This window comes from Chiloscyllium punctatum, chromosome 6 (assembly GCF_047496795.1).
Source record: "Chiloscyllium punctatum isolate Juve2018m chromosome 6, sChiPun1.3, whole genome shotgun sequence".
Lineage (NCBI taxonomy): Eukaryota > Metazoa > Chordata > Chondrichthyes > Orectolobiformes > Hemiscylliidae > Chiloscyllium > Chiloscyllium punctatum.
In genome coordinates, this window is record NC_092744.1 from 3,634,099 (window position 1) to 3,653,498 (window position 19,400).

The 19,400-nt window shown below is 41.6% G+C and overlaps 1 protein-coding gene across 1 annotated transcript in view; it reads left to right on the top strand.

Moving 5' to 3' along the window:
• LOC140478663 (uncharacterized) overlaps positions 1-19,400 on the top strand; it is a 298,481-nt gene that overhangs the window by 195,866 nt on the left and 83,215 nt on the right. Inside the window, exons 29-35 of the mRNA XM_072571895.1 lie at positions 2,609-2,706; positions 3,905-4,055; positions 4,590-4,703; positions 8,194-8,358; positions 10,234-10,323; positions 11,897-12,031; positions 13,417-13,515. Coding sequence (XP_072427996.1) covers positions 2,609-2,706; positions 3,905-4,055; positions 4,590-4,703; positions 8,194-8,358; positions 10,234-10,323; positions 11,897-12,031; positions 13,417-13,515 — 852 coding nt within the window. The remainder of the gene's footprint in view (positions 1-2,608; positions 2,707-3,904; positions 4,056-4,589; positions 4,704-8,193; positions 8,359-10,233; positions 10,324-11,896; positions 12,032-13,416; positions 13,516-19,400) is intronic.

Genomic DNA, 19,400 nt, shown 5'->3' on the forward strand with positions numbered 1-19,400 from the left:
TAAATACTTCAGACATGTTTATGGTATGTCACCATAAGACCATAAGACATAGGAGTGGAAGTAAGGCCATTCGGCCCATCGAGTCCACTCCGCCATTCAATCATGGCTGATGCGCATTTCAGCTCCACTTGCCAGCATTCTCCCCGTAGCCCTTAATTCCTCTAGACAACAAGAACCTATCAATCTCGGCCTTGAAGACATTTAGCGTCCCGGCTTCCACTGCACTCCGTGGCAATGAATTCCACAAGCCCACCACTCTCTGGCTGAAGAAATGTCTCCGCATTTCCGTTCTGAAATGACCCCCTCTAATTCTAAGGCTGTGTCCACGGGTCCTAGTCTCCTCGCCTAACAGAAACAATTTTCTAGCATCCACCTTTTCAAAGCCATGTATTATTTTGTACGTCTCTATTAGATCTCCCCTTAATCTTCTAAACTCCAACGAATACAATCCCAGTATCCTCAGCCGTTCCTCATATGCTAGACCTGTCATTCCAGGGATCATCCGTGTGAATCTCCGCTGGACACGTTCCAGTGCCAGTATGTCCTTCCTGAGGTGTGGGGACCAAAACTGGACACAGTACTCCAAATGGGGCCTAACCAGAGCTTTATAAAGTCTTAGTAGTACATCTCTGCTTTTATATTCCAACCCTCTTGAGATAAGAGACAACATTGCATTCGCTTTCTTAATCACAGACTCAACCTGCATGTTTACCTTTAGAGAATCCTCGACTAGCACTCCCAGATCCCTTTGTGCTTTGGCTTTATTAAGTTTCTCACCATTTAGAAAGTAGTCCATTCCTATATTCTTTTTGCCAAAGTGCAAGACCTCGCACTTGCTCACGTTAAATTCCATCAGCCATTTCCTGGACCACTCTCCCAACCTGTCTAGATCCTTCTGTAGCCTCCCCACTTCCTCAGTACTACCTGCCTGTCTACCTAACTTTGTATCATCGGCAAACTTCGCTAGAATGCCCCCGGTTCCCTCATCCAAATCATTAATATATAATGCGAACAGCTGTGGCCCCAGCACCGAACCCTGCGGGACACCGCTCGTCACCGGCTGCCATTCTGAAAAAGAACCTTTTATCCCAACTCTCTGCCTTCTGTTAGATAGCCAATCCTCAATCCATCCCAGCAGCTCACCTCGAACACCATGGGCCCTCACCTTGCTCAGCAGTCTCCCGTGTGGCACCTTATCAAAGGCCTTTTGAAAGTCCAGATAGACCACATCCACTGGGTTCCCCTGGTCTAACCTACTTGTTACCTCTTCAAAAAATTCCAACAGGTTTGTCAGGCATGACCTCCCTTTACTAAATCCATGTTGACTTGTTCTAATCAGACTCTGCTCTTCCAAGAATTTAGAAACCTCATCCTTAATGATGGATTCTAGAATTTTACCAACAACCGAGGTTAAGCTGATTGGCCTATAATATAGCAACCTTCCAAACATCGGCATGCCATATGGACTGCGGCGACTCTGTCTGAAGAATTTAGCAGCCACGTTGGTCTTTATGTTTCTGCATCAGCCCCAGCAATGCCATGGGGCCTAATTTGGTGCCTGTTTTCTGCACAACAAGATAACAGTGACGTAGTGTAAAGACCTTGGAAGCTCTGGGATCAGTATATTAATCCCAGTATATTGTTCTAGCTATCGCTGATATATTTTTTGCTGTTCAGGTGACACACATTTAAATAAATGATTCAGGGCGCAATAGTGACATTGGACTTTGTTCAATGAAGTGTATCAAATTGTGGCTGTTGATCGCCCAATGTTCATAGGCACTTGTTGCACAGTTGGTTGCCTAAAAGTCAAAGTAAGCCACTTTCCCCTCTTCCAAGTTTCAGCTTCTTGCTGTAGTGCTCCCTCATAATGCTTTGTATTTTGATAACGGTTGTAATTGTATTGGCTTGGTAAATTGTTAAATTCATATGTTCCCTCAATCTGGCATCAAGTCTCAGATTGAATTCCAACAGCTGTTATTGTGCAGTCTGCATTAGTTATGGATGCTACAGTGGTACCAAGGATTATTACAATGTATATTTACACTAATGATTTCACTCAGTGACACTGCATTAACAAACAGAAATTCTAACAAATGGCTTTATGCTCTTTCATTTAAAAAAGCATTTTTAAGCTGTGGGAGCCTTATAAATGACATTGTCAGAAGTTCGGCCGCAACTCTGCAGCCCATCCTCCTAGCTCTGAACGTCTGTTCCTGGAATCTTCAACTAGATGAAAGGAACAAAATCTTGTGTGCATTAGGAGTTTTGCAATAGTGTGCTACTCCTAAGAAGAAAGGAACATCTAAAACCATTTTCCATTATTGTTTTAATCAAAAATTTATTATGATAGAACATTAATGCTAAATTGCCCGTAGTGTTAGGTAAGGGGTAAATGTAGGGGTATGGGTGGGTTGCGCTTCGGCAGGTCGGTGTGGACTTGTTGGGCCGAAGGGCCTGTTTCCACACTGTAAGTAATCTAATCTAATCTAATTATGTAAAACCAACAGTTTTCATTATCACGAACAATTATGAATGATTTCCCTTCTGTTGTCTCTCCTGAGTGTAACCCTAAATTAACTATTTTCCTATACTTTACTGTTTGTAGGAAACCCAGGGCATCCTGGAGTATTGGGTCCTCCAGGGATTCCAGGAAGGCCGGGAGCACCTGGAACACCAGGGCTGCCAGGAGTCACTGGTCCTAAGGTTAGTTTACCAGCAAGAGTCTCAAATCCTCCATCATACGAAGCATAAGCCTATAGTTTTACTTCCAGACCTTTAAGGTAGCCTTGTAAAAATTTCCAATAGTCACAATATCTTTCTGATGTATATTTTCCGGAGTGTACACTCTTGTGTGTGGAAATATTTGAATGGATAAGTAAGAGGAGTAAAACAGCTGGCAAGAATGCAAAATCTAGCATCTATATTCAACTCTGTTAAGTTGACTTGAGAGAATAGAATATTGCTTTAGGAAGGTACTGTTGTAGAATATTTTAATATTTTTGTATTTCAGTGCTTTGTCGCCAGTTTCGTACACTACTAAAATTACACTGTAGTCTAATCATTCTGAAGTTTGGTATCAGATTATCAACATTCTAGCATTTGAAATGACCTACAGCATTTGAACTTCTGTCATTCAAGTAAGCATCAATTTTATTTTAAGTTGTGTGATGTGGGCATTGCTGGCTGGCCTTGAGAAAGTGAGGAGCTGCTGTCTTGAACCACTGCTGTCCACATGCTGTAGGTAGGCACACAATGGCTTTGAGGATTTTGACCCAGTGACAATGAAGGAATTTTCAAGCAGATATTGTCTTAAATTATACAGGCATCTAAGTGATCCTATTGGGACTGGGTTAATTGAACACTAAATTGCACGTATATTGTACTAACTGAGACGTAAAGACATTTTGAAGCTATGATTTCCCAGAAGTAAAGTCTTGAGTAAATGGCTTTAGACTGAACTTGATCTACTTTGTTTTTTGAAGAGGAGGGAGGCAAGACGAATTGTTATTATTTAATTCAACCTATTAAAATCCTGAATCATGTTTCTAAAAATAACAACATTAAATAAAACCACAGAATTATTATACTGCAGGACGCTATTCAGCCCATCATGTCTGGATTGGTTCTTCAAATTTATATTTCACTGAAGCTGCAATTTCTAATCTCCTCCCTGTAACCTTGCTCTATCTTTATTTTCAAATAACATTTTCACACTCTTTTGAATACATCAATTATATAACTCGCTTACACCAGTTCCTCAGACAATACATTCCATCCTTCAACTTCTGCTTCTTCAATGGAACTTCCAAGGCATTGAATCTCATCTTTTGATTCTGATGAATCCAGAAAGATCAAGCTAAAAAACTCTAAGCTACAGGAAAAGTATTATATCATTTTTCAGGGTGACGGACGTTTTGGACAGCCAGGAAATCGTGGTCCACCAGGTCCTGCAGGAAACATTGGACCACCAGGGGAGAAGGGTAATTCAGGTCCTCCTGGATTGCCTGGAGAAGAAGGGCGTCCTGGTCGCAATGGTCTTCAAGGTCCACAAGGTATTGAATTCTGTTTCTGAATATTAAAGTAGCTGTCAATTGTTGCTATAAACAAGATGAGAAAAAGTTGAAGATGCCCATAAATCATTTGATGATCAGAGCAAGTCATTTTTGTATCCATTGGGTGTCACTATTATCTGAACAAGCAAATGAAATGGTTGTAAGCAGAGAACCATACACTTTTGAATTTTTGCAATAAAATTTTCCATATATGTGCGTAGAATGTGCTATTTTTATGGTCCTTGTCATAAACTCTAGCAAATGACACCCTATCAGCTGAGGGCATGATCACAGTGTCAGGCTGGGTGTGCAGGTGTTCAATCCTCTTTAGATTTGTTGATAGCTAGATCTACTCTACTATATTTGGGAAGCTGGATGAATGGGGTGGGCATTTCAACAAACAGAGGAAAAATTAGTTAATAACTGTCAAACCTGCATGGAGGCAAAGGCTTTACGATCCATTACCCAATTTCTGTCAGGATTGGAAATGTGTGTTTGAGTATAGTTCATATAGCTCTAACTCCCACTTTGCAGGTGACCTCGGATGTCCTGGTATTCAGGGGCCAACAGGCCCACGTGGACAACTGGGTAAAGGAATACCTGGACCTGCAGGTTCTGAAGGCCCGCCTGGTCCACCTGGTCTACAAGGTACTGAGCTCATATTATTTAATTATTTTTGAGAGAAAATAATGCACTTTTATCATCATTTAAAATATTAATTACTAATAGAATAACTACAGTGCGGAAAGAGGCCACTTGGCCCCGTTGCATCCACACTAACTCTCGGAAGTGCATCCTACCTAGATTTACTCCCCACCTATCCCTGTAACCCTGTATTTAGCATGGCCAATCCACCTGAGATGCACATCTTTGTGACTGTGGGAGAAAACCAGAGCACCTGGCAGAAACCCATACAGACACAGTGAGAATGCGCAAACTCCACACAGACAGTCGCTCAAGGCTGGAATCGAACCTATGTCCCTGGCGCTATGAGGCAGCAGTGCTAACCACCATGCCACCTGAACAATAGAGAATAATAAAGATATGTATTTGTAAATAATTTAATACTATTGTAACTAGATGTTTGATCATATTAACCTTACTTGATATTAAATCCATTCTTCTCTTCCTTAATTCATCCACTTAATTTATTTCATTTGATATTTTCAATCTCCTCACTTCTCTTATTCAACCACATAGCTGAGGATGTTATCAATAAATTATGGGATTCATTGTATACACTTCTTCAAAAGTGTAAGGAATTAAAAACAGGAGAAAGCCATTCATCCCCTTGACCCAGCTCCACCATACAATAAGATCATGGCTAATCTGTTGCTGAAAACCATATGCTGCCTTGGGCCCATATCCCTTGATATCTCGCTTAATACAAATATGTTTATCTTAGATATAAATTTAACAACTGAATTCATATTGACCACCACTTCAGGAAGAAAGTTCCAAACCTCCACTACTCTTTGAGTGTAGAAGTGCTTTCTAACATCTCTCCTGAATGGCCTGGCCCAAAGACTATGCCTCCTTGTTCGAGAATCTTCAACCAGTGTGAATAGTTTTTCCACCCAGTGTTAAAATCCTGATTAGATCACCCCTTAACCTTCTAAATTCTAGAAAATAAAGGCCTAATTTGTCTAATCTCTCCTCACACCTGGACTTTAGGGGTTATCATCTTTCTAAGTCTGTGTTGAACTACCTCCAGAGTCAAAACATCCTTCCTAAGGTGTGGTGCCCAAATGTGCTCACAGTACTCTAAGTGGGGTCTATCGATGCTTTTGTATAATTGCAGCATATCATCTGCATCCTTATACTCCTGCCCTTTAGATCTGAAGGCCAGAATACCATTAGCCTCCTTGACTATTTTCTACACTGTTTGTGGCATTTAAAAAAGCTATGCATCTGAACTCCCACATCTCATTGAACATCCAATATATTTAACTTTGTGCTTCTAAAAAATACCCTGATCTATCTTTTCAGTTTGAAATGAAAAGCATTAACTCGAACTAAGGCAAAATGATTCAGAGGTTCATTTGTCATTGCCCCTCAGAAAGAAATTCCTGAGAAAGAAAGATCAGGAGTGTAAAGTCTAAAATTGCTTCTTCTCTCTGTTCATCATCAAGTTCTACATTTCTATTATTATACCAGTGCTTAATCTAACCAACTAATTTATTGCATAGATTTGCATATTATGTATATGAAATATTTGTAATTTATATTATCTATTATATTCTGACTTAAGTAATACTAGATTCTTTAGGGAATTCATGGTGGTTGTTTGATAATACAAGATCTTGAGTATTGCTGTAAAAATATGCATTTCACCAAAGCTTCTTGTCTTACACCTGTCAGGACATGTTTTTAAGAATACCAACATAAAAAGAAAATAACCTATATCCTGTACATAAGGAGAGTGCTGATTGATTGGCAAATGGCATCTGATGAATGCTTTGAACATAGAACATAAGAACTAGGAGCAGGAGTAGGCCATCCGGCCCTTCGAGCCCACTCCACCATTCAATAAGATCATGGCTGATCTTTTCATGGACTCACCGTATTCCTTAATTCCTTTGTTGTTCAAACAATAAACCTTAATTTTAAAAATGTTTACTGAAGTAGGATCAGCTACTTCACTGGGCAGGGAATTCCACAGATTCACAATCCTCTGGGTGAAAAATTTCCTTCTCAATTCAGTCCTAAATCTACTCTCCCTAATCTTCAGACCATGCCCTCTTGCCCTAGTTTCACCTGCCAGTGGAAACATTCTCTCTATTTGTTCCACCTGCAGACCAATCTTCTGTAATTCAAGCACAGCATAGCATCATGCTGCAACTTCTTATCATTCAAGTAATAATCCTTTTTACTATTACTCCTATCAAAATGTATGACTTCACATTTATTAACACTGCATTCCATCTGCCAGACCTTTGCCCACTCACTCAACGTATCTATGTTCCTCTGCAAAGTTTCACAGACCTCTGCACACTTTGCTCTGCCAGTCGTCTTCATGTCATCTGCAAACTTTGAAAACCACATGTGGTCCCCAACTCCAAATCATAAGTTGGAAATAATCGTGGTCCCAACACCAATCCCTGAGGCACACCAACAGTCACTGATTGCCAGCCAGTATAGCATCACTCTTTACTTCCTGTCAGTCAACTAATCCTCTATCCACGCTAATACTCTACCCCTAACACCATGCATCCTTATCTTATGCAGCAGCCTTCTGTGCAGCACATTGTCAAAGACCGTTTGGAAATCTAAGTACACCACATCCACTGAGTCCCCATTGTCCACCTTGCTCATAATGTCTTCATAAAATTCCAAAAGATTTGTCAAGCATGACCTGCCCTTCATGAACCCATGCTGCTTTTGCCCAACGTGACAGTTTATTTTGAGATGCCTTGCTATTTCTTCCTTGATAATAGATTCAAGCATCTTCCCCACTACAGAAGGTAGAGGAGGCAGTTGCAGCTGACATAAATGAGCTTGAGAAGACATTTTAATCACTTTGAATTCCTTAAAGAATCTAATAATAATTAAACTTATAAAGAATATAATTTTCTACAAGATGCATCCCCCAGTATTGTAGCATTGCTGGTGGAAGGCTACTGATTTTCAATATGGGAGACTACAGATTTTCATAGGGGATGACAATGAACACCTTTGAGCCTAGAAGGTCTCACTTTGGAGTCCATCACATCGGTGAGTGCTGGCAGGCTGACAGACAACAGCAAGTGCCAGTGGAGTCAACGTGATGAGATAAAAGAATGGTGTTATTTTGAGAGAGAACAACAGGTTCACACACCATGGTATTATTGCTACTTGCTTCGTGTGATGTTTCACCAGCTGTTGTAATCTAATGTAGTCCCTTTGAATATGGCCATTCACAGTCACTGTGGCAGCAGTTTCAGTTTCCACTGCACAACCAAAATGTTGTGCTGCAACAGAAACTAAAATATCAGCCATCAGACCCTAACCCTAACCCATCATGGTTTCATGCTAGAAAGTTATGATGTTCCAAGTTCTATACAAAGCCCTGTGTGAAAATGCCTACAGATTCTTCCATGTTCCCTGACATAACATACAGGATTTCTAATCATTTTAAATAAACGATTCATTTTTACAGGAACAACAACTAGAGGGCCTACTGGAGATCCAGGAATTCCGGGAGTGGGTATTCCAGGCATCCCTGGTGCTCCTGGATCTGTTGGAACACCAGGCTTGTCAGGCCCTCCTGGACCAAGAGGTTCTCCAGGGAATCCTGGTCGACCAGGAATACCAGGGAGATCAGGTAAAGTGTTGTATATATTCTAGTCTTACAGTGATGAATAATAAAATATGTAAAATATAGATCTGGATACTTATGAGTTGGAGTGTTAACAGTACATTTCAGGAGGAGAATAGAGTCTGTTCCACCATTCAGTCATGGCTGATACATTTCCGAATCCCTTTCTCCTGCCTTCTTCCCATAACCCTTGATCCCCTTACTAATCAAGAACCCATCTATCTGTCTTAAACACACTCAAAGACTTGGTTTCCACAGCCTTTGCAACAACGAGTCCCACAGATTAACCAAGGTCTGCTGAAGAAATTCCACCTGATCTCAGTTCTAAAGGGTCGTCTCTTCACTCTGAGGCTGTGCCCTTGAGACCTAGTCTCTCCTACTAGTCAAAACACCTTCTCCATGCCCAGGCCTTTCGATGTTCTGTAAGTTTCAATCAAATTCCCCCCTCCTCATCCTTCTAAACTTCATCGAGTACAGACCCAGAGTCCTCAACTGCACCTCACATGACAAGCCCTTCATCCCCAGGATCATTCTTGTAAACCTCCTCTGGACGCCCTCCAAAACCTGCACATCTTTGCTAAAATACAGGGCCAAAAACTACTCACAATATTCGAAATACAGTCTAACCAGAGCCTTTTAGAGCCTCTGGGGTAAATCTCTGGTCTAGTATTCTAGCCCTCATGAAATGAATGCTAATACTGCATTTGACTTCCTAACTTTCAAATGAACCTGCATGTTAACCTTAAGAGAATCCTGAACTAGGACTCCCAAGTCCCTTTGCACTTCAGATTTCCGAAGCCTTTCCCAATTTAGAAAGTAGGCTACACTTCTATGCTTTCTACAAAAGTGCATAACCTCACACTTTCCCACATCGTATTCCATTTACCACTTTTTTGCCCACTCTCCTAGCTTGGCTAAGTCTACCTGCAGCCTCCCCACTTCCTCAACATTACCTGTGCACTCACCTACCTTTATGTTATCTGCAAACTGTAAGCATAAAACATAGTGAATGCCACATTGTTGACATTACCCCATTTGGCCTGAGGGCCATTTTCTATTCCTAAGAAAGAATCTTATTTACCCATTGGGTGTTTGCACTAAAATATTAGTGATGAAGAGAGGTCTTTTTCAGCACAGTGATAGTCTCCCTGCCATGGCGTTCAGTTGGCTGGATGGCTGGTTTATGATGCAGAATAAAACCAACAGAGTAGGTTCATTCCTGTAACAGCTGAGGTCACCATGTAAGTCTGGTTTTGTCAACCTTACTCCTCACCTGAAACATGGTGATTCTCAGGTTAACCAACCAACAGTCATCTGTCTCTAATGAGACAAAGGCTCTATAGAATATTTACCTTTAGTACCCCTGCCTCTAGTGAGCAGCTCCCGGTTTAAGTCCCACTCCAGACCTCAGCGGCCATGAAGGTGCATTTATAACACAGCCAAACAGATTGAATATCAACTTGTCTCTCCTTCCAACACACAATAATGGCAATGGTAGGAGTGGAGAGATTCACTGACGAAAATAAATTGGAATCCCTCCTATCAGTATTCATAGGTCTAAGTTATAAATATGAATGTAAAACTGTATATTGCTCTGGCAACTCAGGCTCCTTGGGGATCTGGTTAACTCAGTTGGCTGTTGTGCACCAGGTTATGGACTTGTCCTTGCTGGGTGGATTTAGAACATTTCTCTGTGCCATACTTGTGGTGGAGTTTGTGGATTGGACCAGTATTTGAGCAGAGAATTCCAGAAGATTTTGTGATAAATAGTTTATGAAGAATCTTTAAGAACCACTGTGATACTTAACTCAGAAAACTGTCTTAAATTTGTTGCCAAATAAATATTTCCATGTTATATGATTGTTCCCAATCTTCAAACAGGTCCAAAAGGTGAACCTGGTGTTATGGGAGAGCCAGGGAATCCAGGGCTAACTGGTGAACAAGGATTTCAAGGCCCCGCAGGAGAGAAAGGTAATAGAATTCAGGTGTAGAAACAAAAATTAAAAATGTCCATTCATGTAGCAACTCACATGATCAAAATATCTAAACTTTGTAAATGCAGTGATTGTTGTTAGCTAGGGAAATTTAATTAGAACATGTAGCCTGAGTCATGGGTTCAGCATTGTATCTTAAATAAGCACCTGTTTTGTTCAAGATACTCAAATCAAATGCTCTTTCAAATATTTGTGTAGATTTTAGAATTTGCCGGTCTTATTTTTACACTCATGACAAATTCATCAATCTCTAAACATTACAATTCTAAATGATTGTTGGTACATAGACCAGAATAATCTATTCTACTGAACACAAATACCCAGACATCCTACATATGAACTGGCGACCTATATAATGGATCATCAGAGGCAGAGATAAGTGGCTTCTCTGCTCTCTTTCACTTTCCAAAGTATGTTGCAGAATGATTTAAAGTAACAGTAATGCTTTTCTGCAAAAAGCTGCCAGTGTAAGGGGGGGGTTGGCTCCCCATCAAGAGTGCTTTAGTTTCTGTAGATAAGTAACTGTACCCAACTAATCCCGACTGTGTTAGTGTCACTGAGATAGCAAAGATGCCATGTGAAAATCCTCATCTTCCAGGATTCAACTGAATCACTAACATCTTGCACACAACACATTCCCTGTGGTCTGAGTCAGTGAATATGTAAACAAACAGAATAGAGATAGGCAGCAATTATTGATCATAAATCACAGAAGTGCCATGGCATAGGAGGAGACCTTTGGCCCATCAATTCTGCCTCAGCTCTTCAATGAGCATCATTCTCTACTGGCAATTTACAGCTTTCTCCCTGAAACCATGCACATTATTTCTATGAGAGAAAACTTATTCTTGTATCATATTTGCTCCTTTTGTAAATCATTTTAAATCTGATTGTTGATTCAGCACTGCAGTTTATTCACTGGTCACCTGTACTTTGTAGATATTGCCAGGGTGAAGGGTTTGAGCTATGGAGAGGGGCTGAATAGGCTGGGGCCATTTTCCCTGTAGTGTCAAAAGCTGAAGGGTGACCTTAGAGGTTTATAAAGTCATGAGGGGCATGGATAGGGTAAATAGACAAAGTCTTTTCCCTGGGGTCGGAGAGTCCAGAACTAGAGGGCATAGGTTTAGGGTAAGAGGGGAAAGATATAAAAGAGATCTAAGGGACAACCTTTTCACACAGAGGGTGGTACGTGTATGGAATGAGCTGCCAGAGGAAGTGGTGGAGGCTGGTACAATTGCAACATTTAAGAGGTATTTGGATGGGTATATGAATAGGAAGGGTTTGGAGGGATATGGGCCGGGTGCTGGCAGGTGGGACTAGATTTGGTTGGGATATCTGGTCGGCATGGACAGGTTGGACTGAAGGGTCTGTTTCCGTGCTGTACATCTCTATGACTCTAATAATGGCTGAGTACACAGAAACTGGGATGAACACACATATTTCGAGGTCTAAAGTTTCACAACTTTGAATACATTTAAAAAACAAGGAAATACTGCTACTAAAAATAACAAAGTGCATTTGTTTCTCTGTTTTTCTTCGGTTTAACGCAGGTTCTAAAGGTCAACCAGGACCAAAGGGCAAAGAAGGTGCAATTGGTCAGATAGGTCAAAAAGGTGAAAAAGGAATGAAATCAGTTACATATAATATAACAGTAAAAGGTGTCATGGGAGACCCTGGGCTACAAGGTAAGTCGCAATAAGTTTTTTGAAAATAAATATAAAGTGAAATAATTGCATATCATCTATTGATCTAAACACATCTACCCACAAATAAACATACATTACTCATATCCTTTAGTTCCAGGTTTTCCTGTTCAACTAAATACTGCAAACCATCTTTTAAATTTAAGAAAATTGAGATTGTCCTCCAATCCAAATTCCCTTACGTACCTTCCTAAATAACTGCTCCTTTACAGTTGTGCAAATGTTTTAATAACTCAGAGAAGGAGTGTGTTATTCCAACGTTTAGATGAGAACAGAAGCATTGGCTGCTGAATTTTGCAGAAGGTCTTCCAAAAGCAAGCATTTAAGATGATACTTTTACTTAGTTGCGCTCACTTAACCATTAGGGCTACTTTCAAAGTGATGAAGGGCTTATGCCTGAAATGTTGATTCTCTTGCTCCTCGGATGCTGCCTGACCTGCTGTGCTTTCCCAGCACCACACTCTCGACACTGCTTTCAAAGTATATAATGTTTCCAATTACCTTGAATCGTTCATGTGCTTGTCACTGGAAATAAAAATCAGGTGATAATTTCTGTAAACCAGGCTGCCAATTTGCTTGTTTCACTCATTTATCACTATCACATAAAGTCAACATGCCTTCCCATAGATTGCCTACATTATTACAGTGAAGGAAGTAAATAAACAATGAGCTATCTTCAAGGTCACATTTCTTTATTTTAAAAGACCAACATAACAGCAGCACTGGAAACAATAGAAACTGGTTATCTGCCAGTGTACCTGGCTACAAATGTATTTCCTGCCAAGGAAAGGGACTGAATAACAAGTACAGACATACATAGAAATTGGGAGCAGAAGTTAGTCATTCAGCCCCTTGAGCCTGCTCCACTATTCAATAAGGTCATGGCTGATTTATCTCTGTTTCAAAATCCACATTTTCATCTAGTCCTGGTGATTTCTGATCCCTCGCCTAACAAGAAGCTATGCATTTCCGCCTTAAAAATCTTCAATGAACCTGCCTCCACTGCCTTCTGAGGCATTGACTTCCAGAGTCACACAAATGTGTTAGTGAAAGAAAATCCTAATTTCTGACCTAAAAGTCTGACTGCTAATTTTAAAACCGTGCCCCCTAAATCTGCTATCATCCACAAGAGGAAACTTCATTCCCATGTCCACCTTGACAAGACTTCAAATAAGTCATCTTTCAGCCTTCTAAACTCCAATGAAAACAAGTTCAGTCTCTCTACCCTTTCCTCAAAAGACAATTCTTTCACTCCTTTTAACAATCTAGTAAACCTTCCCAATTTTAAATTTGGAATCTCTGAAAGGATGAGGATTTGGAAGTGCTATTTCTTAAATTGCAAAATAAATATCACATTTCCTTACCAGGTTCGCAAGGAATAACAGGACCAAGAGGTGAGACTGGTTGCCCTGGTGGACCGGGTGACAAGGGTAAAGATGGAGCACCAGGACCTCCAGGTCCAGCAGGTACCAGGATTCAAGGACAATTAAACACAACAAATTCACTGCTGAAATATAGCATAATTGTGTCAACATTTGCTGCCTTTATATGAAGTGTAACTAAACAAAAAAAAACTGCAAATGCAGTAAATCTGAAACAAAAACAGAAATTGCTGGAGAAGACCCTGAAGATAGGTCACTGGATCCCAAATGTTGACTCTGCTTTCTCTCCACAGATTCTGCCAGACCTGCTGAGTTTCTCCAGCATTTTCTGTTTTTGTTTCATGAAATCAAACCATCTGGACTGATTCTCCTATTACTGAGGTAGGATTATGACTCTCTGAGATGCTGTGGGGAGATTGACAGCTCTTCTGCCTATCCTTGATTGAAAATTCATTTTAAAACTAACAAACCAACTGTCGGCTCAAAAAGAGGCTGCTGCTCAATTTCAGGCAGGTCAATGAATCTATGCCAAGTGCCCCCGTTGGCACTAATATAAGGTTCACTAGAAATCTGAAACCAGTTTGTGGATGTGAATAGGAAGGGCAGACCAGCAACGTTTTCAACGTGGCCTCATAGGGAATGGGGAGAACTCTCTGCCTGCCTAATGAAACTTTTCAGCCACATTGGTCATACCAGGTTTTGTAAGATATCTGCAATATAAGCACACATAAGTCAGTAAAATGGCACTTGGGACCAAATGATAATATAGAAGACCATATATGCAGATGCCACTTGCCTTCAGTTTCATTTTCCCATTCCCCTGCCAGGCAGTGCATGTGCAACTCCTCTTCAATATCACTCCTTACTGAATTCTGCTGGTATTGGTGTTTTCTTTTCCCAATAACTTGTGCAACATTTGAGAATTTTCACCTCCTGTAGGCAGCAGACTTTCATTAGCAGCAATATTTTCTCTCTATTTATTTATTTTTCGTGCTCCCTTTTCCCCTCCTGGCTTCATTAGGAAAATGCTTATATTGTGCTAAAACTAGCTTCTCTCTGTAGCTCAACGACATAGTCACAGAGTCATACAGCACAGAAACAGACCCTTTGGTCCAACTCATCCATGCTGACCAAGTTTCCTAAATTGAACTAGTCCCATTTGCCTGCATTTGGCCCATATTCCTCTAAATCTGTCCAATCCATATACCCATCCAAATACCTTTTAAATGTTGTATTTGTACCATCATCCACCACTTCCTCTGGCAGCTCATTCCATACACACATCAGCCTCTGAATGAAAATGTCCCTTTTAAAACTTTTCCCTCTCACCCTCAACTGTGCCCTCTAGTTTTGGACTCCTCTAGCTTGAGAAAAAGACCTTGGGTATTGACCTTATCTATGCTTCTAATGATTTTATAAACATCTATAAGGTCACCCCTCAGTTTCTGACACTCCAGAGAAAAAGTCCCAGCCTCTCAAACCTTCCAGTCTCATTAACATCTATGTCAATCTTTTCTGCACCTCTCCAATTTAATAATATCCTTCCTATAAAAGGGAGACCAGAGCTGTATGCATTACTCCAAAAGTGGCCTCACCAATGACACACCCTGTATCTTTTCCACTGTCACCCTATCAAGACTGTTCAGGATCTGATACACTTCATTCAAGTCACCCTTCACTCTTCTAAACTCCAGTGTGTCTGCAATCTTTCCTTAATTCACCCACAACAGGTAAAACTCCTCTGAGCAACCACCCATATGTCTATATCCTTCCAGAAATAAAGAGACCAAAAATGCACACAGAAAACAGAAATTACTGGAGAAACTCAGCAGGTCTGGCAGCATTTGCGAGAAAAAGTCAACTTTCTGCGCCCAGAGCCATGAAAGATCTTCAGAACTGGACCAAAAACATCCCCCATGTTCTCTATCCCCACAGACACCTTATCTTACTCATCTACAGGATGTCACTGGCTAGGCTAGAATTTACTGCCTACTCCGAATTGTTAAGAGTCAACCATACTGCTGTTTGAAGTCACATGTGGTCAGACCAAGTAAGGATGGCAGTTTCCTTCCCTGAAGGGCATTAGTGAACCAGATTAGAATTAGAATTAAGTTTTATTGTCAAGTGTACTCAAATAGTACGGTGAAACGGGTACAATGTCACCACTCACAGCACAAAATCTTAGTAAAGAATAGAAAAACAAAGACATAAGTTAAAGTTCACCCTTACAGTTCTTGGCAGTATAAAGTAATAAATAAGAAATAAAACGTTCCAAATTAATCCTTTAAACTAGCTCAGCAGGGGGATGGGAACCTGAGGTGTAGTTGCAGTGCACAGGAGGATGAGAATAGGGAGGACATGGACAGGATTTCACAGTCACAGGAACGCGCTGGCAAACAGCAAGCTGGTTTGAAGTGTGTCTACTTCAACACCAGAAATATCCAGACTAAGGGAGGTGAGCTTGCAGCATGGATAGGTACCTGGGACGTCGATGTTGTGGCCATTTCGTAGACATGGATAGAGCAGGGTGAGGAATGGATGTTGCAAGTTCCAGGGTTTAGATCTTTCATTAAGATCAGGGAAGGCGGTAAAAGAGGGGGAGGCTTGGCCTTGTTAGCCAAGGATGGTATAACAGTGGCTGAAAGAACTTTGATGAGGCCTTATCTACTGAGGTAGTGTGGGCTGAGGTTAGAAACAGGAGAGGAGAGGTCACACTGCTGGGTGTTTTTTTTATAGGCCTCCGCAGAGTTCCAGGGAGATGGAAGAAAGGATTGGCAAAATTAAAAAATTATTCTGGGTAGGAGTGAAAGGAACAGGGTAGTCATTATGGGGGACTTTAACTTCCCCAACATTGACTGGAAATGCTATAACTCTAGTTCGTCGGATGGATCAGTTTTTGTCCAATGTGTACAGGAGGGTTTCCTGACATGGTATGTCGAAGGGCCGACAAGAGGGGAGGCCACATTGGATCTGGTGCTTGCTAATGAACCAGGCCAGGTGTTTGACTTAGTTGTAGGTGAGCACTTTGGCGAGAGTGACCATAATTCAGTTACGTTTAGTTTAGCGATGGAAAGGGATAGATACATGCCACAGGTCAAGAGTTATCGATGGGGCAAGGGCGATTATAATGCAATTAGGGAAGAATTAGGATGGATAGAATGGGGTAGTAAAATGCAGGGGATGCAGACAATGGAAATGTGGAGCTGGTTTAAGGAACAGATATTACGTGTCCTTGATGGGTATGTCCCTGTCAGGAAGGGAGGAAGTGATAAGGTAAGGGAAGTGTGGTTTACCTCAGAAGTTGCATCCCTTGTTAAGCAGAAGAAGGAGGCTTATGTGTTGATAAGGCAAGATGGTTCAGATGAGGCGATGGAGAGTTACAGATCAGCTCAGAAAGATTGAAAGAGAGAGTTAAGAAGGACAAAGAGAGGACACGAGCAGTCTTTAGCAAATCGAATAAAGGAGAACCCTAAAGCTTTCTATAGGTATGTGAGGAATAAAAGGATGACTGGGGTATGAATAGGGCCAGTCAAAGACAGAAGTGAGAAGTTGAGTGTGGACCCTGTGGAGATCGGAGAGGTGCTAAATGAACATTTCTCATCGGTTTTTACTCAGGAAAAGGAGAATATTGTAGAGGAGAAGAATGACGCACAAGATATCAGACTAGAAAGGATCAAGGTTAGTTACAAACAGGTGTTATCAATTCTAGAAGGAGTGAAATCCCCTGGGCCAGATGGGATTTATCCGAGGATTCTCTGGGAAGCTAGGGAGGAGATAACAGAGCCTTTGGCTTTGATATTTGAATCTTCATTGTCTGCAGGTTTAGTACCAGGGGATTGGAGGATTTCAAGAAGGGCAGTAGAGATGACCCAGGTAGACCAGTGAGCCTTTCTTCTGTTGTAGGAAAGGTTTTGGAAAGGATTATAAGAGATAAGATTTATAATCATCTAGCAAGCAACAATTTCATTTCAGATAGTCAACATGGTTTCGTCAAGGGCAGGTCGTGTTTCACAAACCTCATTGAGTTTTTTGAGAAGGTGAACAAGCATGTGGATGGGGGTAGGGCAGTTGACGTGGTATACATGGACTTCAGTAAAGCCTTTGAGAAGGTTCCACATGGCAGGTTGTTGGAGAAAATGCAGAGGCATGGGATTGAGGGTGATTTAGCAGATTGGATTAAAAACTGGCTTTCTGAAAGAAGGCAGTGAGTGGTGGTTGATGGAAAATATTCAGCCTGGAGTCTGGTTACTAGTGGTGTGCCACAAGGATCTGTTTTGGGACCACTGCTGTTTGTCATTTTTATAAGTGACTTAGATGCAGGCATAGGTGGATGGATTAGTAAATTTGCAGATGACACTAAAGTTGGTGGAGTAGTGGACAGTGTGGGAGAATGTTACAGGTTGCAGGGGGACTTGAATAAACTGCAGAATTGGGCTGAGAGGTGGCAAATTGAGTTCAATACAGCTAAATGTGAGGTGATGCACTTTGGGAAGAATGACAGGAAAGCAGAGTACTGGGTCAATGGATAGATTCTTGGTAGTGTGGATGCACAGAGGGATCTTGGAGTCCATGTACACAGATCCCTGAAAGTTGCCACTCAGATGGTTGGTGCTGTTAAGAAGGCATATGGTGTGTTCGGTTTCATTGGTAGAGGGATTGAGTTCCGAAGCTGCAACATCATGCTGCAACTATACAAAAAGCTGGTGCGGCCACACTTGGAATATTGTGTACTGTTCTGGTCCCTATATTTCGGGAAGGATGTGGAAGCATTGGAAAAGGGGCAGAGGAGATTTACCAGGATGTTGCCTGGTCTGGAGGGAATGTCTTATGAGGAAAGGCTGAGAGACTTGGGTCTGTTCTCAGAACGCAGCGAAGAGGGGATTTGATAGAGACATACAAGATAATCAGAGGATTAGATAGGGTAGATAGTGAAAGTCTTTTCCCTCTGATGATGATGTCAGCTTGTACGAGGGGGCATAACTACAAATTGAGGGGTGATAGATTTAAGACAGATGTCAGAGGCAGGTTCTTTACTCAGAGAATGGAAAGGGTGTGGAATGCCCTACCTACCAATGTAGTTAACTCTGCCACATTAAGGAGATTTAAACAATCCTTGCATAATCATATGGATGATGATGGGATAATGGAGAGGGATGAGCTGAGAATAGTTCACAGGTCGGCGCAAAGGCTGAAGGGCCTGTTCTGCGCTGTATTGCTGAAGGGCCTGTTCTGCGCTTTATTGTTTTATGTTCTGAAGTCTTTCTATAGCCATGGGCCTGCAGTCAATCAATGCTGGGCTTTCCTCATGAGGGCTCAGTGTCACTCCCTCACTGGGCTTGATCTCTCAATTCCTGCACCTCCATCTCACTGCAAACTCCCATCCCGGACTGGGCTTGATCTCTTAATCCCTGTGCCTCCAATTCCCATCCTGTACTACATTTGATCTCTCGATCCCCGCGCCTCCAACTCCCATCCCGCACTGGGCTTGATCTCTCGATCCCCGCGCCTCCAACTCCCATCCCACACTATGCTTGATCTCTCGATCCCCGTGCCTCCAACTCCCATTCCACACTGGGCTTGATCTCTCGATCCCCGTGCCTCCAACTTCCATCCCACACTGGGCTTGATCTCTCGATCCCCGCACCTCCAACTCTTTCAAAGCCTGTGGCAGGGGGAGATGTTATACAATCATGGAGCACGGAAACAGACCCTTCGGTTCAACTAGTCCACACCGACTATGTTCTGAAACTAAATTAGTCCCACTTGCCGGCATTTGGCCCATATCCTTTCAAATTATTCATGTACTTATCCAAATATCTTTCAAATGTTGTAACTCTACCTGCATTCACCACTTCCTCTGGCAGTCCATTACACAAAAAACAGTCTCTGTGTGAAAGCCCCTCGTCTCCTTTTTAAAATTTTCTCCTTTCATCATAAAAATACACTCCCTAGCTTTGAATTCCCACCCG